Source organism: Gallus gallus, chromosome 10 (genome assembly GCF_016699485.2).
Source record: "Gallus gallus isolate bGalGal1 chromosome 10, bGalGal1.mat.broiler.GRCg7b, whole genome shotgun sequence".
Classification (NCBI taxonomy): Eukaryota; Metazoa; Chordata; class Aves; order Galliformes; family Phasianidae; genus Gallus; species Gallus gallus.
This window is the reverse complement of record NC_052541.1, coordinates 14,353,431-14,380,604: the sequence shown is the minus strand read 5'-3', so window position 1 is coordinate 14,380,604 and position 27,174 is coordinate 14,353,431. Positions and strand designations below refer to the sequence as shown.

General features: G+C 48.2%; 1 protein-coding gene across 2 annotated transcripts in view; it reads right to left on the bottom strand.

The window, feature by feature from the left end:
* SLCO3A1 (solute carrier organic anion transporter family member 3A1) overlaps window positions 1-24,018 on the bottom strand; it is a 111,573-nt gene extending 87,555 nt beyond the window's left edge. Inside the window, exons 1-2 of one of the 2 annotated variants that reach the window (XM_413876.7) lie at window positions 23,684-24,018; window positions 1,728-2,193 (exon numbers count right to left, since the gene is read on the bottom strand). In XM_413876.7, coding sequence (XP_413876.2) covers window positions 1,728-2,193; window positions 23,684-23,848 — 631 coding nt within the window. In that variant the 5' untranslated portion in view covers window positions 23,849-24,018. Of the gene's footprint in view, window positions 1-1,727; window positions 2,194-23,252; window positions 23,493-23,683 lie in introns of those variants that run through there. The other variant, XM_046899111.1, reaches the window with a different exon arrangement.
* Between the last annotated feature and the right edge of the window lie 3,156 nt (window positions 24,019-27,174).

Sequence of the window (27,174 nt, the reverse complement as noted above, 5' to 3'; positions counted from 1 at the left end):
GCCAGCACGGCTGATTGACTGGGTGTACACATGCCCTCTTCTGCCCCCCATAATTCACATGCACACACTCAGATTGTGATTCCCATAAGTAAAGCCAGTAACATCACTCATTTGCTTTAGCACTCTACCTGTGGAAAGGAACCCCACACAGTTAAATGCATGTTTCTGAAGGCAGCACATAGTAAGCAGAAATCATTTTCTTCTGGCAGCGTTTTCCCAGGCACAGCTGATCTGCCAACTTTATTTAAATAAAGTTATTTTAGCATACCAGATGAATGTATCTAAGGACCAAGAAGAATCACTCTTCCTAATCTTCCTCTTACGCACCCTCCTTAATCCTGTTCTCAGACATGAAGCATTGCTTAAAAATGCCCGTGGAACAGACTGAAAGTTGCTGCTGCTTCATATCGCTTTTTTTATATCAGATAATCTTAGAATCACTCCAAATTCCAGCTCATCATTTGTGATGCTGGCAAAGCTGCCCCAGTGAATTCAGTCTCATCATTCACCTTTGGACTGCACAGTATCGTGTATTTTATGTATCACCCAGCTCCATGCAGTGGATCCCTCACAAGCCCTTATAGAACGAAGGGAAGGTTAATAACAACACAAGGACAGAAATATCAGGATTTTATGGCCGGTGACAGGAAGACATGGACACACTTCAAATATGTAGAAGAACCTCTAAGTCACGTAGGAACACATCCAGGAATGCCGTGCTGTGTAGCTGTGCTATCCCAGGACACCTAATGCCCTTCAAGTCAGTGGGACTGCCCAGCTTTAGCCACTGCTGTGTTCAGTTACGGCTGGGAGCTCAGTAAACATCATAGCAAGGAGAGAACTGATGGCAGTGTCCATTCAGTTGATGGTTGAAAGCCAGGGTGAAAGCACAAGTGCACAGAGCTTTAGTTCCTAGAAACAATACTAACAACAGCAGAAGAAACACATTTACAGCAGCACATACTTCAATTTTATTGTGACTTTTTGCATTGGAGCCATTTACCTGGTGACAAGCACTGCAGAATGACAAGCGCTTGGATGGGCCAAGCTAGTGAAGTTTTTGGTTTATTTTTTTCCCCCCAAGAGAACAACTTCACCCACAGCACCCACTTTAAATCTGCTGCAGTGAGTACTACTGCTGAGACCAATGAGCACTTCACGACGACCAGAGATGCTTCACCAGGTAACTCAACCCAAATTTCACATCTTAGATGTCTGGAATGCTTTTGCAATGTGATCACCACAACAATGAACTCAACTCCGGTCTCAGCATATCTCAAAGCAGACATCACCAGCTTCTTCATCCCATTTTGTTACATGGATCACATTATTTGGGGCCCTGCCACAGAGCATTGGGTCACAGCACCTACTCTGTAACAGGCCCTTGCTTGCTAAAATGTGATGGTGGAAGTGACAAGTCATGCATCTCCTTTCAGCCAACCATAAATGACCAGTATCAGAATTTAAAGCAATCTGGGCAAACAGCAGCTTCCTAACTATTCACTATCCATTACTGTGGCTGTCAATCTTTACCATAACTACAACAAAAGAAAACATCAGGGTACTTCCCTGCTGCTTACTATCACTCGAGTACAGACTGATGCCACCTTACCTTCACAAGCACAGCACCACACAGAGAAGAAACCTGAAGGCGGCCCTTCCACCGACAACAAACAGGACAAAAGCAACATGGAAGAACTACCAGTGAGAAGTTCACAGAGCCTTACCTATGTACAGAGAGGAATCTTTCCGCCTCACGTGGTCATCAATGTAGGAAACTCCCAGGGGCTGGACAGGGGTAGCACCAATGCCCAGGAGGACCTGTGCTCCAATGAGCAGCAAGTACATCATGTTGGTGGCAGTCCGATTCCTGCAGATAAGGTCCGGGTCTGGTCCCTCATCACTGGTGGACCCATTGGCAGCACACACATCCCTCCCTTCAGCTCCCCAGCGTATTTCCCCTGATTCGTATTCGTACTGGTGGGTCAGAAATTCAGGCAACGCGGAAAGGAGGGCACCCAAGGCCATGACAATCCCTCCACATCCTATCAAGCGTGGTCTGTGTCCTCGTGCTCCAAAGTAGCTCACAAAAAGGATGAGGGCCAGGTTGCCGATCTCAAAGCTGCTGGCAATGACACCCACGTCTGCACTCTGGAGGTTGAATCGCCGCTCCAAGGTGGTTAAAACACTCACCTGCAACAGAGAAATCCAGAGATAGTTACTGAAAGGGAATGCAAACTGTTTTCTGTCCTCCCTGTATGCCCTGTGAATCCTTGCACGTGCTTGGCTCACATGCTAGCACAAGTTCAGGAAGTCAGTCAGAGACAGTGATGCACAAATAGGCAATTTGGCTGGCATAGAAGGCTTCCATTAAAGCATTTAAATAAAACGGTGATCAAATGGCTTAAACTGTTCGTGGATTAGTTAATGACTGAGATCTTCAATTACAGAATAGCTTTAAGAAGGCAAGCAAATTAAGATTTACATAGAAGATTTAAACCTACTATGAAGAAGGAAAAATGTAACACGTGGTGGCTATTTAACACGAAAAAGAGGCATGGGAAAAGTCGTCAATCTTAAGACTGATGCAAAAAGGAATGACCTGTTCTTTGTATTGAAAAGGGGCAGGATAAGAAGCGACAAGCTGAAATGACAGCAAAGCTGACTCAGATTAAACACAAGGTTGGGAGGGGAAGCGGCCTTCCGATGGCAAGGGATGTCGGGCATGCAAATATACTGCCTGGAGAGGCTGCAGAGCTCCTGGAAAAGAACACAGAGCAGCATCTGTTAGGAACACCACAGGTACAACTGATCTTGCCACGGGGCAGGAAGACGGATCTGGTGATCTTGAGGCATCTTCCAGTCTTGATTACGCAGGACAATGAAACGCACCGTGGGTTTTACACAACAGCCAAAGCCCTGAGCAATGGGGGAAGATGAAACGCTGGGCACCTCACTTGCTGTCATCCCTGTTCAACGGAGAGAACTCACTGTGTTCTCACGTCTGAAGCAGTGTCTGATTTACATAGGAAAATAAAGAAATATAATCTTGAATGTGTCACAGAAACGCCAAATGCTTTTCCCTTGGATGAAAGGCTACCTTGTTTTCAGAAAGCAAACGAGCACACTTAAGGTCGTCCTAAAACAGGCAAGTTTTGCTGTTCAAGAGATCCACACCATGCTGTAAAAGCCTCGCAGCAGAAGGTAGCCCCTGGATAGAGTAAAAATAGCCTCCCACTGCAGGCACTGAAAATCTTTGCTGATAAACCTCACCAAGCAGGAGCCAGACTGACCGACTTTAAAGTATTCTGACAGCAGCTCTTCTCCGGGGGCAGCTGGCCTCTGCTATGGTACAGCAGGGCACAGCCTGGACAAAGACAGCCCCATCAGCAACACAAGGGAAAGACAGCAGGAGCAGCCCCTCTGCTCTGCATAAGTCAAAGCCCTCAGACTTCAGCCAGAGAGGTGCCCACAGTCAGGCCTACAAGAATGACTTATTTGGGATTTTTGAGCATTCGGCCTCCGTCCTGCACAAGCAGTTGTTATTTTATGCCAGTGCTCAGATTCAGGAGCCAAGAACTGAGAGAGGCAAAAAAAAAAAAAGAAAAAAGCAAACAGAAAAAGAGAGCCACAACCTAAAATGTCAGCCCTCTGACTGAAGACAATGCCACAGCAAAGATTCTGCCCCACAGCAAAACCAAGCGAAGGTGGGTGTGTGTGTCTGAGAGAGAGGAGACTGCTGTTCCATCTGGAACACGGGGTGCAGCTCCTGCTGGGTGAAACAGCGCTGGGATTCACTGGGAGAAATGCTGACCTCGTGCATGATGGCACAGCACAGCCTGTCCCTGCTGCACTGAGCCCGGCTGCTCTGCTTGGCAAACAGTGCCTGAGTGCACATCTAAGGGAGACGTCACTGTTCCCAGCCCTCTGTGGGACCCAGCTGAGCTGCTGGGGACAGACACAGTCACAGCAAGGCAGGGGGATGTGTACAGCATCCTGCTGCCCAAGGCTGGCCCACCAGGCACTCCATTTATCACCCACAGCATGGATTGGTTTTACTGCAAGATGTGAGCTAATAGGGTCGGTGCATCACACCAGCAGGGCTCCGGCGCTCAGCCCCATGCAGCAAACACCAGCAAATCCTGCAGGCAGCACAAAGCCAGGCTCTGGGAACCCAATTCATGCTCCTGGACTCCAAGCACAACTTTCAGCCGCTTAAATAGAAGGTGATGGAGTTCGGCTGCTGACCTCAGAGGCAAAAATCACATCCACATTGCCCACTTCTGAGCCATACCTAGGTAAGGAAACTCCTAATTACACATTTCAGCTGTGTACACTGAGGCACAGAAAGCTACTAGCGAGGCAAGTACAGATGGAATTAAGTCATGATGGAATAATCTAGGATGGTTGATCAGAAGCTAAGAGAAGCTATTTGCCAAGGTCGGTAGGTATTAACTAGTTTTGGAAGTCTCTCCTGCATTTGAACCTGCCTGCTAAATTGTCAGCTTTTACCAGTAACTAAAGAGCAGGCTGGTGTTTAGAAACACTTTGGTGCCATGTCAGCGTGCTCAGATTTTGGAGAGCTGGATTCCAGCGACAAAACTGCACCTTTCCTACATGAAACTCACGGTGATGGGGACAGTACACCCGCTGGGAATCAGAGCCAGCAGTCCCAGCTGCCATTCTGCTCTTACTTCAGTGGGACTTGGGTTGTCCTTTTCCTTTTGTAATAAAGCACAGCAGGGAGGGAGACTCAGTCTGCATTACTCCAGGGTGCTGCTTTGCTCTCCGCTAACGGCTCCCTGCTTTGCTTTGGTGAAGAGACAAAAAAGAGAGGAGAAAGTCCAAACTCTGATCGTCCTGGTAAAATAGGCAGGAGGTTATTGCTTTATTAGGTGGTGTATCTCACATCAGCCTCAAGAACCGAGAAGAAAGCAGCATCTGAGTGCAAAGTGCTGACACCAGCATTAGCAGAGTGGGCTCCGAAACACTCACAGTGATGGGTGGGGGGGATGGGGTGGCAAAAAACCAAAACCTAAAATAGGACTGGGAAATAAACTGTCAACATGCAGATTTTGCACTAAAGAGCACCAGCAACAACTGCGTTACATCCAGAGTGGCAGCAGCTGAGAGAGCACAGCCCAAATCCTTGCTTTAACATTGGCTGTGACCTGAAATACACACGCTGCCTACAACGCTGGCATTAGCACAGTAGAGATGTTACTAGCATTAATTCCAAGCCAACCTCTGCCCATGGCTAGAATCATTCTTCCACTCTCTCCTACATCCCACCTTCACATGGCTTTCTGTATGCAAGCATCCCCCAGCTGTAACCTGACTGATAGCTGCAGTCTGTGTATGGGAAGCTGCAGCTGCCCTTGTAACTGCTGGATCAGAAGACAGCACTGCGCTGCCCATATTTCCCCAGCAGATCAACCATGGCAGCTCCCAGACACGAGCTCTATTTACTGAGAGTTATGTAAATGCTGCAAAAGGCACCACAGGTCCCTGTGAAATACTGACATCATGTGAAAGGGCCGTGAGGATTAGAAAGAGCCACTGTGTGCTGAGAGCAGGGTGAGCGTTCAGGAGCACGGCCCACGTGGATGCTGGTTCAGCAGCAGGGATGCAAAGGGCAGGAGAAGCACCCGGGCTTCAGATGGACAGCCTCCTGCTAAAATGCAGCGTGTGGTAGGAGCTGTGAGGTTGCTGTTTCCTAGCCTAAAGCAGCTCTGCTTTGCCTAAATCACTGCTGCTTGTGCGTCCTTACATCCGTGTGCCCTACAGTCCAGGCCTGCAGAGGTCACCGGGGTGCTGCACTTGCCCTGTGCTTCAGCTGCAGCACTGCACACACACCAGCCGGCCAACCCCATTCCCATTCCCACCACCTCCTGCAGCAGGAACTGCCTCTCCATCCCCAACGACACCCTCTGCCTCCACAGTTCCCGTCTCACCCACTCAAGACATCTCCCACCCAGCACTAAGGTTTAACTATGGCTATAGAGAGCAACAGCTGCTGCTGCTTTGCAAGTTCACGCTCCTCCAGGGTAAGCCTGCACCAGATACGCCAACCACTGTAACCTGCACCACTTTGGGCACCTGCACACTGTCCTCAAACAGAAAGCCAGACTGAGGATCCAGAGAAACCATGTAACCCAGCCTTCTGCCTTTGTGAACGCACGACCTAACACACAATGACCGCGAGTAATTAAAGCTCATTGTGCGCTATCTGCAAGCTCACAGACCTCATCTCCCTCCTCTTCTTACAGAGGCAGGGAAGGCTGCACACCTGCGTGCCTCAGTCGTGTCCAAACACCCACAGGGAGCTGAGCTGAAGGGTCCTCCCAAGTCCACTCTGAAACACTCCTCTGCGACTGAAAAAGGAAAGCGATCTCACATTATGTACACAGTGACAAATTCCCTACAGTAAAGGAGAAAAGAATAAAAGAAATCAATCACCGGCTTGAATTTTTGTCAGCCAAAGCGACTTATATTGCCAGCCCTGTAACCAAACCTAGGGAAGCTTTTGTGCCTTTCTGGCCCTGGTTCAATAACAGCCGCTCACATTCATCATTCTTGTCTGCCCCAACTCTATAGATCTTGGCGTTTCTGAGCGATGGCAAATTTGTTCTCTCTATAGGCTGTTTATTTTGCATTAATGCTCAGCAAAAATGCAATCCGCAGACCTGCCTCACACTATTGGCCCACTTTATCACTAAGAAATGAATCGAAAGCTGGGGGGCACGGTTACGGAGTCACATATACAGTGCACTGAAAATGAATATCATATCGTTCCCATCTCCAATGATCAAGTCACATTCACCCACAGAGTCTACAGATAAGTTCATTGTATTAATAATACAGGGTTATATATAGAAAACACATCGACTTTATGCCTGAAGGGCCTTTTTTAAAGGCTTCTTTTTAATGCAAAATACATTTTCTCAGTTATGTGGTAAGAGATCGGACTTGAAGAGACATGTCTGCAGCGCTAAAGGGTGTAAAATAATTGCCTGGCAACTCAGTTCCCAAAGGAAAACAAACGCCAACCGTCTCCCACAGTCTCCATTACAGAGCTGGGAAAGTCAAGATTCCTCGAAGAGCCAAAGGAGCCATCCTGGAACGAGCACAGCCAGTCCTACGTGCCTTCAGCCTCCTTCCTTTGGCTGTTCCCTGGGCCTCCCTTCCAGTGCCCAGGCAGGACAGGGCTAAGGGAACGATGAGGCTCTGGGCACGGCCCACCTCAGGCTGCCGATCGCTCCTTTCAACACCTTTTCCATTTCCACTGATGGGAACGATGCTCTCACCGCAGATGCCGACACCTGTGCTGGCTTTGGGCATGTGAACGCACGGGAAAGCAAAAGGGGTGGTGATACCAACACACCCAGGCTGGCTCTGCTCGACGGCTGGAAATAGTCTCTGCATAGAAATTTGCATTCACGTGACAGGGATAATAGACGCTGCAGCTGAACCTCTGCTGGGAAGTAGGGTGTTATTAGCTTGACTGTTGCTGCATGCGCCTATGCTGTTTCTAGGCCAGCACCAGTAAATCTGCAAGTTCCTGTGCGGGTGCCAGTAGGAATTTGCAGCTCGGATCCATGCTCTGCTCCACTGCCTGGTGTGGACAATTTATTCCATATTCTAGGGAGCAGCTCTGAGCTTATTGATGAGGTCCAAGTTAAGCACACGCTCAAGGTCAGGATTTTCAGTGGCCTGAGCAGAAAGGATATTACTCCATGCAGCAAGAGAAGCACAGCACTTCTGCTTCAGAAGGATGCATGTCTGACGGCCCCTCCTTTCTTCCTTCCCCACTGCAGCCACGTAGAAAACTTTCTGCTACCTCTCATACCCCACTATGCCTCAGTAGCCCATATTTTGGTAGCCACAGCACTTTCCACTATTCCAGCAAGCGAGGGATCCGTACAGATCAAACGTGCAACAAAAATTAACCTCTATGGAGCAGGCAATCATTGCAGCAAACACCAGTGAGGTGCTGCTACCTTCAGCATCTGCTTCCTAAGGATCCCTATGGGACAGCAGGCACCGGCCCCTTTCCCTGCCTCCCCTCAGGAAGAGCAAAGAGTGCTGTCCCACTTGAAGGGATACGAGCACAGAGGCTGTCAGGGGGGTGTTCATTGTAACCTTCCCCCTCACGTCCATCGTGAAACGACTCTGAGTCACCAGCAGCTCAGAATAGACTCAGGTACAGAGCACCAGGCCACGCCAAACTATGTAGAGAAGCCTGAAAAGCTTTTCCTGTTGCTCTGAAACAGACACATTGCTTTTTTTCCTCCCCTCTCTACAAAACCCTTCCGAAGCCCCAACCTATGGGAGTATTATCACAGCCACTGACTCAGTGTCCACGCAGCCCTTCTGCTCCCAAGCTTGCTGAAGATTCACCTCACTGTATGAATGCAGGTGATATTTCAGTCTCTGACAAATTACCTGCGTAAATACACCCAGTGCCAGAACCCATTTGCAGCCCACACTTCTCTTTAGCAGCACGGTACAACAAAGCTAGCAGGTAGCCAAACCCTTATTTTTAAACCTTGTGTCACTTTCACGGGCAGCAAAATGACACACTGCGAACACGCACAGAGCTCAGGCCTCAACCCCAGCACAGAACAGCACTGCTGAAACATTTCAGACCGGGAGGAGCATGAATCCCGTGTGCAATAAGCACACAGCAGCAGGGGTTCACAGGAAGGGGCCAATGCTCAGCTCTGTGAAAGCAAACAGCCACAGGAATGCATCAGAGCATCTCTGACACGTTCAGAGACTGACATTTTTTCTTGTGTCCAATGAGCAGCTGAATGGAGCCAGACAAAAAGTAACCTAAACTGTATATACCAACTTAAATGCAGGCTCCTACAGCGTGACAGCTGCCCCAGCCACAAACAGAGCTGCAGTAAAGATCCACACGTGGGCCCTGAAGTGTGCAAACAGGGCACCTTCATCCTGGGTTCAGCTCCAGACCACGGGCTCTGATCTGCGCTGTGCAGATGGGTCAGTGGAAACACAGAGAAGAGATGGAGCTCGTGTCTCTGGGGGGCTCTTACTGCAAAGAAAAGCTGCTTCTATGGGCCACCAAAGCACCAGAGAGGCAGGATTCTGACCTGCAACACTGCAGTGCCATCACTTCACTCTCTTTGCCTCTCTCCCCCTACATCAATGCAGATCTGCAGTGAAAACTTCACGCTAAAAGCAGGGCTACTTACCACAACAGAAACCACACTGCAAGCCTGACAAGAAAACCTGTCATGCAAAGGACTTCGTGTCATCTAAATTTCTGATGAGTTCATAACTTATAGAGCTGAATTCAGGGCTAAGGGTTGCACCCGAGTCATGCCACAGTGCAGGTGTGAGGCCGGCTGAGCTGACGGCAGCAGCTCTCCCAGCACCAGGCGAGAAGCAGGGCAGAAGTGACACATGCAGGGCACTCTGAAGCAGCGTTAATACGAGCTTTGATAGAAGCTGAATTCATTTTTCACAGTTGGAGGACAGCAATGATTATATAAAGGCTATATGCTGAGAGAGGAGGGTTTCTGACAAGTCCTGCTCCTTCTCCCCACATCTGCTCTGGCTCTGCTGATATGTCTTATGCTCCGCTCCCCACCACGGATGCGTGGCTACAGCAAACGGGAACTCAGCTTAAAGAGAACTTAAGAGTCGTTTCTCATCAACCAGTACAAAAATACTTATGTTTAGCAAGTGATGGGAGGAAGGAAGCCACTTAGAAGGGAACTAACTAAACAGCCACACTGCGCACTGAGCTGCAGCATTTTGTGGTAACTCACAGAATAAAGGCACAGAACTTCAAGTACCTGCAGGCGGTGGTAGGGGTCTCCAGCACTCAAATGCCAACACCCCACACCGGTCCCACAACCACATGAGCTGCTTTCTCCCCACCTCACACTGCAGCCCACACAAGAGCTGTCAGTGTCATCCTGCTCGTTTGCTAAGTAATACCCTCCTACAGAGCTCTTTGCAAAGCACTCCACTCTCCTTCCATGCCATCCGAGGGTACGAAGGGGAGCTGTGTGCCTGCTGCTGCTGCCGAGCTCCCCGACGTAGGGCAGGGCAGGCTGGGAGACGAGCACAGAGCTCGTGGTGTAAAACAGACAAGGAGGCAGGGTGAGAAGGTGCTCTGACCTCTATTCCTGCCTGAGAACCTTGTTGTTATCTGAGCGCTTCCGGTGAGAAGTGCGAGTGTTAAGTTGACAAGTGCGCATCAAAGCCAGGCAGCTCTGAGCACAGCACAAACCATGCAACTTCGTATCCCCCATCATCTTATCATCCCCACATTGCCACCTCGCTCCTGAACAGAAGGTGATTTACACTTGCCTTTTAAAATGACACAAAAAAAGCCCCATGCAGGCAATAAAAAACCATCTTGTAGTTAAAGAACAATTAACTTTGAGATCTAGCTATTGCTTGTGGACTTGTTATAGTCTCACTTGGACTCAACGTGTTCCCTGTAAAACAGAGAGAAGCAATGAGATGCCTCACCAGATGACAGGAGCCCTGCTCCTCAGGGTTCACTATGAAGCGAGCTATCAAAAAGCCAATGAACAAATGTATCTGCTGAGGCTGTACACGCAGATGACCAAATTTCACCCTATGCCTGCACTATTAACAACCACCCTTGTTAGAGACAGGTGCTGAAGGGCAGCTTACGGGGTCCCCTCCCTCACTGTGCAATCACCAGGCCCTGCAAAATTCAGTGAGCACACCCAAGAAAAACAGAAGTCATCACCACCACATAGCGACCAAAGCCTGAGATGAGCAAAGCACAACACTGCAGGATTGGAATGGCTTTGCATTCCTTTCCTTGTTCAACACCATGCCAAACACCAGACCAAAAAATGAACACAAGCACATAATCCAGCATAATTAAGCCCCTGCTACTCCAGCAAAGCAGTCCAAGCAGTCCCTATTCATGGATTTCCTATACAAGAGGATGATTTGCTGATGCATCCAGTCCAACTTGCAAGGAGGAAGCCAGAAAACAGGGGCTGCAGGTTACATTATCTCCAACTGTCTGATCGGTGGAGATCATTCCTTATGCAATCTTACTAACTGCTAGGCTCGACGTTCTGTCTGCTTTAATGTAAGCCTATTAAACTTTTCCTTGCAGCTTCATGCTCGTTTTCTTCTCATCAATATACCCTCAGCACCCACTTCACATGCCATACTTTCATCTCTTTCCACACTTCTTCACTCATTCTTCACAGGCAGCTTTTACATCAATGTTACCCCCCTTATACTCAGCTCCCCCCAGTTCCTTCCTCCCAAAGGTACTAATTACAATACAGTTTATTAGCCAGGCACATAACGTTTAGGCTTTAATTCCAGCCTGCTTTAAATGAAGCCAGGCACCACTGAAGCAATCCACTGCAATCAATAATAGGCAAAGAGATTTTTCAGAAGCACTTAAGTGGCTTTGGAACCAAAGTGCCATTTTCCAAGAGACACTTAGAGTAAGTCACTTCTGTCAATTTGACTGTGGCTCGGAAAGCATCTTTGAAAAATAATACCCTCAGGCTCTTCAATCCATCACTACCATAGAGCAAGGAAAGCAGCCCCAAATAAGTCTTTTCCTGTAAAGGCTCAAAAATCTAAGACTGAGCGTCCACAATCCCAACCCACAAGATGCCCGTGAAGCCTGGACACACCGTAACTACCCAAGTAAGTAGATGGAGAGAGAAAACCCAAGGAATGCTTGAGGAAGTCCATGATAAAGCCAGGAAACGATCTCCTGCATCACAAGGCCCTGGCCTGCATCTTCACCACGAACTGCTGTTAGCCAACAAGCGTTACTCCATGGCAAAGCTGTCTTCTCCCAGGTCTGCCACGTGTCACGTTGCTCACATGCAAATGAAAACAGATTCCCTGGGCACAGACATCAGTCTTGACTGATGAAGGCAATCAGTTTGGACATGACAGCTCCAGACAGCCAACTGCAAAGCAAAACCCTGCCTTTAAAACATAGCCCACATGAGGCTGGAGTTTTCTTCTATCCCTGCCAAGATGCCACCATCAACAGACTCTGCCTGGAGAGAATTTGCTCTGAAGGAACAAGTTGCTGCTTCTCTGTTTGCTTTATCTTCTCATTTTGGGAGCAGCTGGGTCAAGGGAGAGAGCAGGGCTGCTGAGAATCAAATTGAAAGTGCCCAAATCGTTGCATTATGTGGGAACAAATAAAGGAGAAAGCAAAAATCCCTTTGGTTCCCACTTGCATTTTCACTGCTGCAGAGTGCTGTGTATCTCTCAAAGACAGCACACCATGAAGCCTCACAGTGTGATCTCTGACAGAAATCCATGATGTTTTACATGTACACTCTACATCAGAATAACCAGACACACTCCACTCATGCCAAAAGGTGCTGATAACTAAACCAGAAGTTGGCGCTCTGCAACAGCTCCTATGCAAAATATTTTTGGTTGTTCGGACCAACCCCCAGCCCCATCACACAGCAACATCACCTCAGCAAAAGTCATTCTGAAGTTGGGTATATGTGAGTATTGAGCTGGGAGATTAGAGAAGAACGTGGGAAAGCCCATTCAGACACCAGATGATGTAACATATCGATTCCCAGTCTCACAGTAGCTTCCACAAGAGAGCACTCAATTGAGTATTGAGTATCAGTGAAGCCTTACGAAGTCCCCACAGCTTCACTTGATAGACTTCACATGTAGAAGGAGCTCTCCAAGCAGTAAAACTCTGCCTTCATAAAGTCTGGAATGGAGTTCCCTCCTTTGACTCAAAATCCCAACTACGCAGCATCAAGTGGTTTCAAGCTCTTATGCTGAAAAGTGAAAAATAATATCATCTCCTGGATGCAAACAAGCCAGTTTCTCCTCAGCACAACCATCTTGCTCCAGCAATGCAATGAAAGCAAAGAAAACTTTGCATTCAGATTTACCGAAATTGTTACCTGGCCAACAAATTGCACTCTGGACATCCATTCAACCATTAGACGGTTGGACTGGGTGATCCTGTGGGTCTTTTCCAACCTCGGTGATTCTATGGTTCTATGATCCATAGAATATGCAAGATGCAGCGTATCAATATGGGAGCACCTTGAAAAATGAACTACAAGGAACCCTACAGACTGTTCAGATGTACATCAGAAGAATGCAACTTGAAAACAGCAAAGATCAATCTCATTCTAGAGGCTGCATCCACATGTTATCCTAGAGGCTGCACCCAAAGTTTCCCAGGAGACATTATACACAACTACAATGATTCATTGGGGATCTATTTAAATAAGAAAGTAAAATAATAATTCTGGCTAGAGACTTGTCCAGCACTGAATTAAGCTGAACGGTTCAAATCAAAACATCTGTCCTCAGCTTCAAGGGGCTAAACCTTAGGACCCAAGCATATTCACAAGAGAAAGTAAGAAGAAATCTGAACCTTCTGCCTTCTCTGTGAGCACTGAGATTAACAGCAATACAGCAGCCTTGATGTATCGTAACTCACGGCTAACACTGGATGTCTGTATAAGGACAGCATTTGGGAAAGCCTGTACCGTCATGCCAAACGACACAGCAAATTGCAAGCAGCAAACCCACAAAGCTGTGCCTGTAGCACATGATGTTCTAGGATGGCTTAACTTCAATGCCCATCAAACAACTCCCAAACTGTTTTGGAAACTCATTCATTCACAGAAACATTTGTTAATGCAGAAGTGGCATCAAATGAGCAAACAACCACTTGGAAGCAAGAAGTTTATTCAGCTATATGGGATGCTGGAAATAGCCTTTGCTCTTCAGTTCTTGCAAGCTGGTAGGTTTGAATCCCAAGGACTAGGGGAAAGTGTTTCGGTAACCTCGTGCTAGCTCCCTTCATGCACATTGTCCTTTTAACATTATTAATTATCATTGTTTGCAGAAAGAAAAACACAAACCCCAGCACCACGGCCCAAGAGCTCAAACCAGCCATGAGGTTTTTGTTATCACCTTTTCATGACAGAAACACAAACCTGGTGGCAAACCACCCCTCTGTACCAGAGCAGGGAAGACAACATGGCATGCAGAAGCACAGCTGAGGTCAGAAGGTGATCACGATGCTGAGCACTTCCAATGGGACCAACCACGGGATCATGCAAACCGGGGGATAATGCCCAAGGAATACTGTTGCCCTTCACAAACAGGCACCCCCAGACAAGGCAGCCCTTCAGCAGCAGCTCCTGCCCCTCAGCCAGCAGCTGCGCTGACTTCAGACATAAGGACCTGCATTATAACTAGCAAAAGGCAGCAGGAAACAAAGTGTGCATCTCATGCAGAGGCTGAAAGGCCCATTGTAATTAACTGCTCTCAGCCCTGTACGTTGAGCAAGACAAAAACAAAAACACAGTTTTCTGTTACTGGTAAGCCCAAACAACTGGTGCCCACTGTTTCTCCTAAAGGACCTACATGCTCAAGGTTCTCTCTTTGGCAGCACTTGGTGAGGTCAATTCTCACAGTCACCAAATCTTACAGATGTCAACAGGAGAGGAACAGTATGCTTTAGTGGCACTCTGCATAGACGTGGGCTGAGCCTGGCTGCACGCTCTAACAGCCCATGACCGGACAGCGAGGGCTGAGATGAACCAAGCATGGAGGAATCCTTTTGCCAAACCCCAGCCAAACATTTCTGCAGTGTGCCAGTGCTCACCACAACACCTCACCAAGCAACATGGATGCTCTTCTAAAGGAAAGGTAAAGCTTTCCAAACAATTCAGAGAGAAGAGCTTTACCGAACCGTGGCAATTACAGCTCTTTCTGCAGCTAAGAGAAATTACAAGAAGCAAACCTCTGGACTAGAAAATGAAAACTCCAAACGTGAGCTTTTCCTATTTGAAGTCAAGACCTTGTTACATATTGTGATTTTCCTGTCAATTCCCAATTAGAGGGAAATAAAGGAACTACCCTTAGGCATCCTCAATATATCGCACAACGCTGATGACTGTATCAGGAAGAGAAGCAAGCATGTTTCCAGCAGATGGAAGTCATTAGCATGGCCCAACAAGCAGCAGGATACCACCAGGGCATCTCTCCTTCACCACCGTCCCTGTTTAATAAACACAGAGATGTGGCACTGAGATGTGGTCAGTGGGCATGGTGAGGGCAGGTTGAGTTTGGACCGGGTGATCTTAGAGGTCTATTCCAGCCTTCATGACTCCATGATTCTTCCAAATCGTTTTCTTTCACTCAGTATTTGCAACTTCTCTTTGGGAAGCTTTGGATGCTGCTCCTCTTCCCTCAACATTCCACAGTATAGATTTGTATGTCTGCATCCAGGTCTGGTGTTATTCAGAGGTGTGGGAGACTTGTCCTGCTACTGTACAAGGCACACAACAGACTCCCTGCAACCTCTCAGAGATTGCTTTCCAGCCACAGCATGAGGTCTAGCCTGCACCCCAGCATCCTAATGCTCCCAGGCAGTTCTCAGTTCTATTGGTAAGTATGCGCCTACCCCCATTTGCACAAAGCCGAGGAGTGGGAAGAGGTAGCAACTATTTCATATCCTCCTTCTCAGAATAAGAAACAAAACCCCCAAAACAACCTTTTTGCAGCTCTTCCTATTGCAACTCTACCAAAGAAAGCAAATAGCATTTGTTGCTCAACACAGACCTCAACTGTCACGCATCACCTTGAAGAACACACGCACAATATATAAGGAGCAGCACTGAAGTATATATTGACCCAAGAACAATGACCATCTCAATCCAGACAGAAAATCTAATGTTCAGGGGGAGAACACACCACTAGAAGTGACACCTACTGAAGTGTTTCTATATTCTTCCACACCCACATCACAGATCTCTTCCCAAACAGCCACGCTTTCAGTTTCTTTGTGGGAGAAAAAAAAATATAGAGAGAGAAAACGTTGGATTCAGACACAAACATCAAAGCATCAAAAAACTTAAAAGGAAATCTGACATAGTTGCTTCAGAAACCATAATGCTGATGAGTCACGAAGACCTCAATACAACTGAATTATCCAGGTTCTTTCAAACACTTCACTGTCATTTTATGGATCACCGTAACACTGAATTTTAAGTCCTTCTCCAGCTTCATTAAACCAAGGAGCTATGAATTACACAGACAAACAGCACGGTAAGTGTTTTAAAAGGACGTTTAAATATTAAAAATAAGAGAAGTCTGGCAATCCCCACCAAGAAAGCAGACCATTATGAAGCATGGAAAAGCAACTTTGCTCCCACACCTGCCCTCGCAGCCACACATTTGAAGTTCATTGGGCCTGCAACCATGCAGAAATCATCCATGGGATCACTGCAGACACTGAAAAGATAAAGATGTTTAGAAATACAGGGAGATGAACCATCTGCTTGACAGGGAGAAAGGACAGATGTTATGAGAAAGGGACAACAGAAAGGAAGAACAAAAATCAAACCAAAGCAAATTGCTTTTCTCCTTCCTGAACCAGGGAGAAATAGACTAATAAATATTCCAACAAACCTGAAAGACTTTGCTTTTATGCTCGCTGCAAGCAGTCATATAAAATTATGGAGTGCTTTCAGGCACTGCCACAGTGCGAGCTCCTGTCACTGATCTGAAACTTCAATACAACGGGCACCGTGTAATGGGAAGAGGGGTCTGCCCCCTCCATTCAGTAAGGAATGTTTAGGTATCAAAATGCAGAAGCCTATCACATCCAGAATAAGGCTGGAAGAGAAAGATGCTAACCGGAGAGCTTCAGAAATCTGATTTCAGCTCTGGTTTCTTCCCTATCTTTGCTCCATGAGAAGGGGCAGTTGTAGTCATATCTGCTTTGTAGGTCTTCATCTCTACATGCATTCTCACTTGAAACCTGGGAAAAAGGGATCATGGAACCATGGAATACCCTCAGCTGGAAGGGACCCACAAGGACCATCAGTCCAACTCATGGCTCCACACAGGTCTACCCAAAATTCAATCCGTATTTCTGAAAGCATTTCTCCCTGCTTGCATCCATCTACTCAAACACCTCAGATGTAGGGGCCATCTCTCTGAGCATTTACAGAATGCTTCCCTAACTGGGCAGAGCCTTCCTGGCACCAACAGAAACAAGTGCCAGACACTCCAGGAACTCCATCAGCAGTTTGCTATCACTATTCATTGTACTGATACTGTACAATGTGTGAAATCTCTTTCTTATAGAGTAGGCAATGCCATTTGCATTGCCGTATATATCCAGAAGGAAACAGAGAGTCTAAGAGTTGCAACACGGTGACCTGGAGATGGGACTATTGGGGTTCTGGTCCTGATTTTGCTGCAGATGAAATGAAACCTGGTAAAATCAAAATCTGTGGCCCATTTTTCTACACAACAGGTAAAAGTCATTTCTTCTTGACTTCACGGGAGCACTTCCACACAAAGTATTATTGCCTGTTTATTTAAACTTCCTCGGATGACGCTTCAAATACATCACTTTGCAGAATCATCTGGAGTTAATCAGAAGACGAAGCTAGGCTAATTCATCCAAGCTGCAACCTCACCTAGTAAATAGTCCTATCCATTGCTACTGTGAAGGAACAGCCAGAGCCCAGGGAGCGCACAAATAAAGAAACATTTTAGCTCATTATACACAGAGGACAAATTCTTCTTGATGAACTGCAGAATAACTCTTTTGAAGCAATAAATTTATACTGCTGTAGCAGAACAGAAGTTGGGTCTTGAACTTTCACAGTAGCCTGAAAGTAAGGGAAAAGAAAGTTCATGCAACTTGAGAAATGCTTCTTTCTGGGGAACAAGGAATATCTGCTTACCTGGCGGAGAAGGAGAGGGATCACAGCTCAGCTGACCCTCTAGGATGGGTGCTATGCTACAGTTTCAAGAGTCACGCTGCATAAAGTTACTATGCACAAACAACCCAGACCTCCACATCACTGAATTCTCTCACCTCATTTGTGATCCCTTCAAGCATCCACTGCATCAATATTGAAGGACATTAAGACTCACAGGCCTGCTCGTCACACAGCCATCGCAAAAGAGTTCTAGGGGGCCAAGGATGGCCAAAAGAAATGAGACTTGGTTGCGTTTTACTTTTTACATCACACACATTTATGGATCATAACATATCTAACAGACTGCTCTTCATTTCAGGGCTCACAACAGCTGCTTGGAAAAAAAAAAGGGGGGGTTGGGGGGAAGAGCTGCCAAACTTTTCTGCTGAAAATAATTAAAAAATTAAACATTAAAAGCAATTGCTCCGCACTCTCCCTTGTCAAATGTGCTTTCCTTTTAAACGTGCTTAATTAAGAAGCCATTGGATTTTAAGTTTGGATTTACACTGCAAATGGCACAGAGCATGTATTATAAGAGATAAACATGTAGCTATCCCCATTCCATCTATTAGCAGAAGGTAAATTAAAGCTTTAAACCGAAGTGTAAATGTCAGTTAGTCACAAACCTTCCTTGGTACTCAAAATCCAACCTGGAGAATGGGCCAGCATTTGTTTCTGCTCATTTGCATGAAGTTTTCATGTTAATGAGCCAACGCTGACCCGAAGCACAGAGGAGCCTGCAGGCACCAGAACCCAGAGCTGAGCACCCTTCTCCACCCTGCACTCACAGACCCTACAAACACCAGCAGGCTTCCAACACGGCTATGAATGCACTCAGCAGAGCCGGTTCAGAATAACTTTCTGTGCAACTCAGCTGCAAAACAGACAATATTCCCTAATGGGAAAGGCATACTAGAAACAACTTTCCAGAAATAACATAGCCAGCAAAGATGTATTAAGGAAAAATGAACTGTAAGCAATAACCAGCCAATGCTTGGCAATCTTCAACCCCGTTAAAACATTTATTTTCTCTCCATGTTTTTTCCCCCCCTTAAATGCCCCAGTGACAAATAAATTATGAGCATTACAGCTAATTTATTACTCAGCACTGCTGAGAACGGAAAGGGAAAAAAAAAAAAGTACAGCGATATTTTAAAGCAGATTCTTATTCTAGGAAAATAAATACTCGAATCAAAAACAATAAATCAGTACATTCAGTGGGGAAAAGAATGCTCTTGCAGTTAAACCACTGGAGTGAAGCACCCGAAACTGGAATTCCTCGCTGTGTCAGTGCTGAGGCCACTTGGGCTCTGCTGCTCCTTAAGTGAGCAAAAGTTTTCTCGATATCCTCAGCAACAGAACACAGAGCCACACTTCACCCCAGCTTCATCCCCCACACCTGCAGAACTCCTCCCACCCAGGCCATCCAGCCTGCAGGCACTCGGGACAAAGGCACTCCCTGCGTACTGCAGTGCTGCTGTGACAAGTGGGCTTTAATGACATCCTCCACGTGGACATTGCCATTGACTTCAAGGCCAGTTGGACTGGGTCAGTACAGCACTTTGACCTAAGAGGAGAACAGTGCTGTATTTGCCACATTTAACACGGCGAGGAGGGGCTGCACACCAAAACAACTTTAAAACCCCCATATCCAAATAGAGCTCTTTGGCTCCTCGGCTCCATCTCACAGGACACTATTTGTGTCTGTTCCAGCACGAGCCCTTTGATGACTGACGTCTGTTTTCATCTTTCATCCTCCTTCTTCCTCAATTTGGTATTTCAAAGCTTTCATTAATAACCCATGCTCCAATAATAATAGAGACCCAAAAGAAGGAGCACGTCCCTTAATGGTCTGATGTTTGCATGGTCCTGTGCAGAGCCAGCAGTTGGGCTCAATCATCCATAGAGTCTCTTCCAACTCAGGATATTCTATGATTCTATGGTGTCACACACCACATCAGTACCTACAGTCTCACCTGGACTTACACAGTACTGCTTTTACTGCAGATACATTGGGATGGCTTTTGCAAGTTGTAGCTGAGCGCTGCAGCACAGGCAAAGCTCTCACCGCAAAGTTAAGCGTGGCTCCAAAGTTTTCATTCAGAAAAAACAAGAAACAATTTGCCATTCATTCCCACGCAAACACCAATGCACCCTCCTGAGGGAGGACTAATTATTTTCCTTTCCATCTCCTGCTCAGGCCAGTCATCCCCTACCACTTGATACAACACGTGAATAGCTACATTCAGAGCTGCAGCAGAGACATCTCAGTAGAGCTCTGTAAGAACAGCCATACCCAGAGCACATCAAGAGGCTGCTTCCCAATGCACTTCCCATATGCATGCCCTCCATCCAAAAAAGCCTGTGACTTTGGCAGATGTTGGGTGCTCACATCTAGGTCAGTTCAAACCGGAGCGATCTGAGGCTAAGGGACAGAGGGAGAGAAAATTCAATTGCTCTCCTGCTCCGCAGACCGTGGCTGGCAAACCGAGAGCCCTTCGCCTTCTGCTACAGTGTGATTTTGCCACTGGCCAGGCAGAAGCTTTTGACAGGCAGGGTGACAAAACACCCCAGCGACAAACCATCAGGAGCACGGGAAGCATCAGCACCAGTTAAAACATCCCAAAATATAACGCCTGCAGGAATTCTAGGGGTGGAGGGGAGGGGGGGGCTGCTGCCGAGGTATGCAAATCTGAGTGATGCAAAGCCCCACGGCCGCACGGCCAGCACACTGCTGCACTGCCTGAAAGGCACACGGCTGCAAAACGCGCCTTCCCATCTCTCCCTCCTCGTGCCATCCGCACCAGCTAACGCACAGCTCTTCCATCCGCAGACCTCAGCTCCCAGAGAGCAACCCGGGGGCTGGAAATCACCCAGGCTTTCAGAAGTTGCTGTTAAACCCTGAGTAACTTCTGCAGCAGGAATGCTTGCAGCCTACAAGCAGCGCTCTGCCCAGCGCCACTGCAGTCGCTGGGAAATTCAAGTTTCCAAAAGCAAGCAGGAGTAATGAGATAAAGCCAAGCAAATGCATGCTCAAAACCTGACAGGAATATGGAAATAACAGAGTGTATTCAACAACCCCAGAAATTAAGGCAGAAGCACAAGCTTGCATTTGCATAAGCAGGGTACGGCACCGAGTCAGTTTGGAACACGTGCATTCTGCAAGCAGCAAGAGCAATACGTTGTGGGACGTGATCTGATCAAATATTCCCTAAAACTTCACAGGAAGAACCTCAGAGACACCACACTAATTACACATAGGCCACCACTATTGGCATCCTGCGGTATTTTCACTGCAGAGTTCTGTGGGAAAAAAAGAATTGGACTTTATAGATTTTTATCAGCATTTATTATTTATAAAGCCCTGTTGGCAAGCACGGTGCTTTATGAACAAATAAAAGTGAACGATCTTTGCTTCAAAACCACATAATGAATGTATACTTTGCACACGCACTGGAGCAGGCGCCGCTAGCTCATTGTGCAGGGAACACGAGGGGGGAAAAAGTTTCTACATCTCTAAAAAAATTAAGAAATAACAGCACTCCCTTTTACATTCACTGACATGAAAGGCAAAACCAAAACCGAGCTTTCCAACCGCTCCTAACGAGCCAAGCCCATCTCATTTCCTTACCACGCAGAGGTGTTGCCCCCATTGGCTCCCTGTGCAGAGCCAGGCAGACAGAAGTGAGGAAATCCACTCGTCACAGTATAAGGCAAAAAGAAAAGGTTTCTCTTCCTGAGTTGCAAATAACCGGGAACACAATAACCAGGGAAAGCTACATATGTAGCCAAGCACAGTACAAACGCCCTGCTCGGTCACTGACAAGCTAAAATTAGTAGCTTACCCAACTGCCCAGAACTATGCGCTGCCAGTGCCTCCCCAGCATCTCCCTGTTTGTCTTTCTGGTTGCTCTCCCGTTGGTCTCACCCGTTAATTTGTCCCTCGGGGAGCAGCCACGCCGAGCCCAGCAGTGAATTAATTTGCTCTCAGCTACACCTGAGCAACTCCACAGTGCTCAGCTGTGCTTGGTCCTGAGACGGCACCTGCGAGCAGCACCTGGCCCCACAGGTCTGCAGAAGTGATTAGGTCCCCCATGCCTTCGCTATGCATTGCTCCCATCCCGCTTCTGCTCCCCCACGGCAGCTGTAAGTGCAGCACTCACCCCAATTCACCCTCCAAAGATAATTCCGCATTTGCATCTGTTCATTGTACTGAGAACTGCGTGGTATTTGCAGTGATGGATGATGAATTATACAGGGAACTGAGGAACACTTGCACAGCACAGCTGGGCCACTGCTTACACATGCTGGCGATTGTTTGGAGCTCCTTTTTCTTTAATCTATCCCAATGACCAGTTGCCTGGCTGGCATCAGGGCACGATGTCAGGTTAGAACCATAGAATCATTAGGTTGGAAAGGACCTACAAGATCATCTAGCCCAACCGCCCTCCCATTACCCTTGCTACCATAGGCTAGTGAGGATGCACTTCACTCCCTGAGGGCAGCAGCACCTGGGCCGAGTTAACCAGCAGAAGAAGGAGCTGAGGCTCTGGCAGCATGTTTCCCAAAACGCTCCAACACGCAGCAAGTGCACTGCTTCAGTGCAAAGCACAGCCCGAGAGATGGGAGAAACAGGACAAGAACTGCAGGGCTGCAAACGGCGCAATGCAAAGGAGTTTGGGGGGGAAACGCCGCGCTCAGGACTGATCTGCTGATCCTGCACAGCAGGTGCTCACATGCTCACACACCAGCATTGGTGTACCCATACATAGACCTGTGCATTTCCAGCATCCTGGTGCCCGCTGGGTGACATCACCTCCACGGGTCACTCCTTGGCCATCAGTTGGACGGAGGATTATCCCTGGTTCATTCAGGCTGACAGCTCGCTTCGCAAAGAGCTCAGTGGTAACACTGTACAGACATACTAAGGTGAGAATTACCCCAGTAAGAGAGAATTACTGAATTTATCTCGACACAATTCCTTTGGAATTACAGGTACATTCCAAACTAAACCGACGTGCTCGGTAATACAGAGATGACTGCAAATTTCCATTCCACGTTTATGAATAGTGAATCCTAACCACACTCATTTTAGCCACATACCTTGAAAAATTACAGCTCACACCGAGTACAAATTTACATAATTAGATGAGCCCGAGAGAAGCAGCTCTAAGTACCAAATACAAGCACGGAATGCAGAGCTCTCACACTTCATAATATATTACGTGTATAGCCTTAAAAAACCTTAAAGATTACGACTCCATTTCTTTTCCATGGAAACTATAAGTCTCAAATCCAGCACGCTATTTTGAGCAATTCGATTCAACTCTCCGCTCGCATCTGCTGGAAGCACAGCCCTTCGTGTGCCCGGACAGACGGGCTCAGCCTCACCGACACCTTCCCAACTCTTTCCTACGGTCCTGCTCTGCCACCAGACCGCAATAAGACTCAGCGCAAAGTCTTGCGTTTGCTTACCGAGCAGATGCGTGGGGCTGCTGCGCTTTACCACCTGAAGAGGACGGGGGAAATTGGTGGCATAGGAGGAAAGGAAAGGGGGAATGCCTCCTCCTCGCGGGTTTTCTCGGTGCTCGCCCAGCACAACGAGCCGGGCCGCCCCGCAGCCCGCAGCGGGAGGCGGCCGCCGCACAGCGCATCCATCCCCGCGCCCCGGCTGCGGGCGCCCGGAGGAGCCCGAGCTGCGGCCGCACACGCGAGAGGGGCAGCGGGCGGGGAACCCCTCACAGTGCTGAGTCATTTAAGCCGGGAAAAGCCGGGCTGGAGTCAGACACACGCACACACACGCGCGCGCACGCAGCCGCGCTTCCCCGCGGCTCTGCCCGGCGAGCTGCCCCGCGCTCACGGCAACTTCCCCCGGTGCGCGGCTCGGCGGGTAGCGGAGCACTCACCAGGTAGGCTCCCACGGTGCCCTGGGCCAGCATCAGCGCGCACTCGGACACCAGGAAGAGCTGGATGCTGGAGAAGCAGGACACCTTCCTCCGCCGCCTCCGCTGTCGCGCCGCGCCGGCCCCCGGCAGCTCTCCGCCGCCCGCCGAGCCCCGCTTCCCCGGCATCCTCCTCCGGGCACCGCCGCGGGATGGCGGCCCCGCGGCTGCTCCGCGCCTTCCTCCTCCTCCTGCTCCGGGTGCCGCTCACAGCGGCAGCCCGCGGCTGCTGCCTCTCCGCCCGCGGGCTGCTGCCATGGCCAGCTCGCCACCTCCTCCTCCCGCCGTCTCTCCTCCCCTCGCCGTGCCGCGCTCCCTCGCTCCGCCAGCCCCGCGCAGGCCGGATCCGCGAGCCCGCCGCCGAGAGGGGCGGGGGAAAGCACGGGGCTGGCGGAGGCTCCGCAGGAGGCGGGGCGGCCCCGTCCCGGGATCCGCGCGGTCCGTTCCCCTGCGGCCGCGGTCCCTCAGCCCCCAGAGCCGCCCCCACCCCCGGGCGGTGACGGCGACCGGCAGCCGGGGTAGAAGTTTTCACACAGGCTGAGGGTGCGCTGCCCTCAGCTCCCTCCCGGCTGCGTCCGTTGGGAAGCGCTGTTTTCGTGCTCCCGCACATGAACTAAAGGGCAAAGGGAGGACCTATAAATACCTCACGTTCAAAATAAATAAATAAATAAATAAATAAGCACACGGTAACAGAATCACAGAACATTGCGAACTGGAAGGGACTCACGGGGGATCATCGAGGCCAGTTCACGGCCCCACACAGCACCACCCGAAACCCACAGCCTCTATACGAGAGCAGAGTCCAAACACTCCTCGAACTCCAGCCCTGGGCTGCCCGTTCCACTCCTGCCTCCCTGCGGTGCACAACCTTTCCCTAAGCCCCACCTGACCCTGCTCTGACAGCCCCATGCCTTTCCCTCAGGCCCTGTCGCTGTCACACTGAGAGGAGATCAGTGCTGCCGCTCTGCCCCTCTGTGAGGCGGCTGTAGGCCGCCATGAGGGGCCCAAAGGACCTCAGCTGCTCCTCACACACCTTCCCCTGCAGACTCTTCACCATCTTTGTAGCCATCCTGGAGACTGTCCTTAATAGTTTTTATGTCCTTTTTTATCTTGTGGCACGCAGTGCTCGAGGTGAGGCCGAATCGTCGCAGAGCAGATGTCATCTTGAAGCACCACGTGCACACAGACGAGCTTTTGCTCTCAGGCCCGTGCTTCATGTCCCCAGCCACGTGTCTTTCTGATGATGGCCTCCGCTGTCACCCTCAGCTCGAGTTCTAATTTCAAGAAGATATCTTCTTTTAAAAAACGCTCATCATCACTTCTACTATTACAGGTTGCATTCCTTCTTGGCCTACCTGCAAAACCTGATCTGCTTTGCTCTGCGGGTGCACTTTTCCAGTTCATTTCTGGGTGCAGACTGGGGGCTGCGGCCGCACATTGCCATGCTGTTTCACTCTCAGCTAAGCAGCGTTGAACCATTTAGTACTGGGATATCAGTGATCTTTAGAACTGTTTTGTGTGGAAACAGAGGCTAAGTTTTTCAAAACATGATTTGGATCCTAAGTTTCATTTCTAAAGACGTTTGAGACTTCTGAACTCCTAAATACTGAGAAAGATGCCTGTGAAAATGGAAGTCAGGAGCATCCTAATTCCTCCCAGCAGAAGTTACTCATCACCAGTCACACTGGGGAATCAAAAGCACTGACATTATAAAGGAAGGTGCCTCCTTCCCAAATGTTGTCACCTTCTGGAGATTTCCATTTTGCTCTTCTTTTATAGGGGCACTTCCAACACCCATGATGCTGAAAATTAATGTTGAACCACCTCCACCTGAGCTGGTGAACCTTCACCCAAGCCCAGAACTGCAAACCAGTGTTTGATAGATGCATGAGAGACCTGGCACAATCAGCTGTTGCCCTTTGCTCATCAGCTGCCAACGTCTCCCTCCCATGCTGAACTTTGCCTTGCAGCAACTTCTTGGGCACACCTGAGTCACATCAAAGACTGGAAAGGCCCCTAGATAGAGAGATTTGGACACTAATTCTACTAACGTAGTTAGATTTTATGATTTTATAAGATGTGCTTTGCTCCAGATGGACTCTACAGTATGTTATAAACAGGATGGATAACCCAACAGACTTTTTAACAGGTGAAAATGGAACAGCGTCTCTTAAAACACTTGAGGATTTAGAATGACGTCAGTGGAATTTGCACAGTTCCCTGCAAAAACAAAGGTTTGGAGTTTGCTGGTCTTGCCAGTCAGCTTTTGGAGACAGAGTCAGCCTGTGCCAGGCTGAGTTCTAAAGGCAGCAAAGCTGTGGGAACACACATGTAACCCCACCAAGCGCGTACCTGGCAACCCAAGTGAGATTCTGCACATGCTACCACGCTTACCATGACTCAAGCTGGATGGTTTAACAAGTGCCATCACACATCACAGTCACGTCTTAGACATCCTGTTGGAAGACTTTGCCCAGGAAGCAGATACACTGCTTGTCTGGCAGAAAGAAAACAGCTGCTATAAAAATCTAACTTTAATACTAATTATCTGAAACATCTGGTTGGTTAGTTTATTGCAGCAGAATACAATTATCACTTAAATTGCTGTCCAGAGGAGGCCGAATGCTTGGATTTTTTTCCCTCTCTTCTTTATTTTGTACACTTGCACTTATTTCCTTTAGAAAATCTCCTCCCGTGTTGCTCTGCTGGAGGAAAGGATGGAGGTCCCGTGTCTCCAGCCAGGTGAGCTCAGCAGACCTGAGCTTGTCTCCTGCAGGCTTTTAACACAGCACATTCCTGAGAGATTTCAGTAGAGCACTCCAGGAATGGATGAGTGAACTATTTGGATTTAATAGTTAATTATTGTCATACCCAAACAGTTTTTCAGGTCTAAATTGACCCAGCTAATGTGCGGAATGCTAATGTTTATGGATTATCATTAGCATAGAAAGGACTGTGTAACTAAAACAGTCCCATTTCCTTAGGGCTCAATAGTTTTGCCAACACAATTCTCAGCTATTTCCACGACCATCTTTTCCCCCCATGATGAGTTGTATTACATTTCTTGCAGTTACCCTGTCAGATTTTTATAAACACTTGAACATTCGTAGCTGGGAGGCAACATGCTGTCAGAGATAAGGTTGGACATCACAATCTTAATCGTGTCGGCTCCCCTGAGACAGTCTTATTACATCTTGTTTGCTGGATGTCTCCATGCTGAGTCCTTGTGGGCTTCTGTCAACTTTCACCTTTGGGTAATCTTAGCAGCTGGACTTTTCTTGATCTGTCACCATCTGAGAGCATTCTTTTGCTTTTTAGTTCATTGGGCGTTTCCCCCTCCCCCCCATTTACAGTTATGAAGTTTAGCTGTTCAGCCTTGTTTTTATATGAGGCAGGCACAACTGTCATCGTTCTCTAGAATCAGAGCACAGAAGAGCTGAAGGATTGCTCCTAGG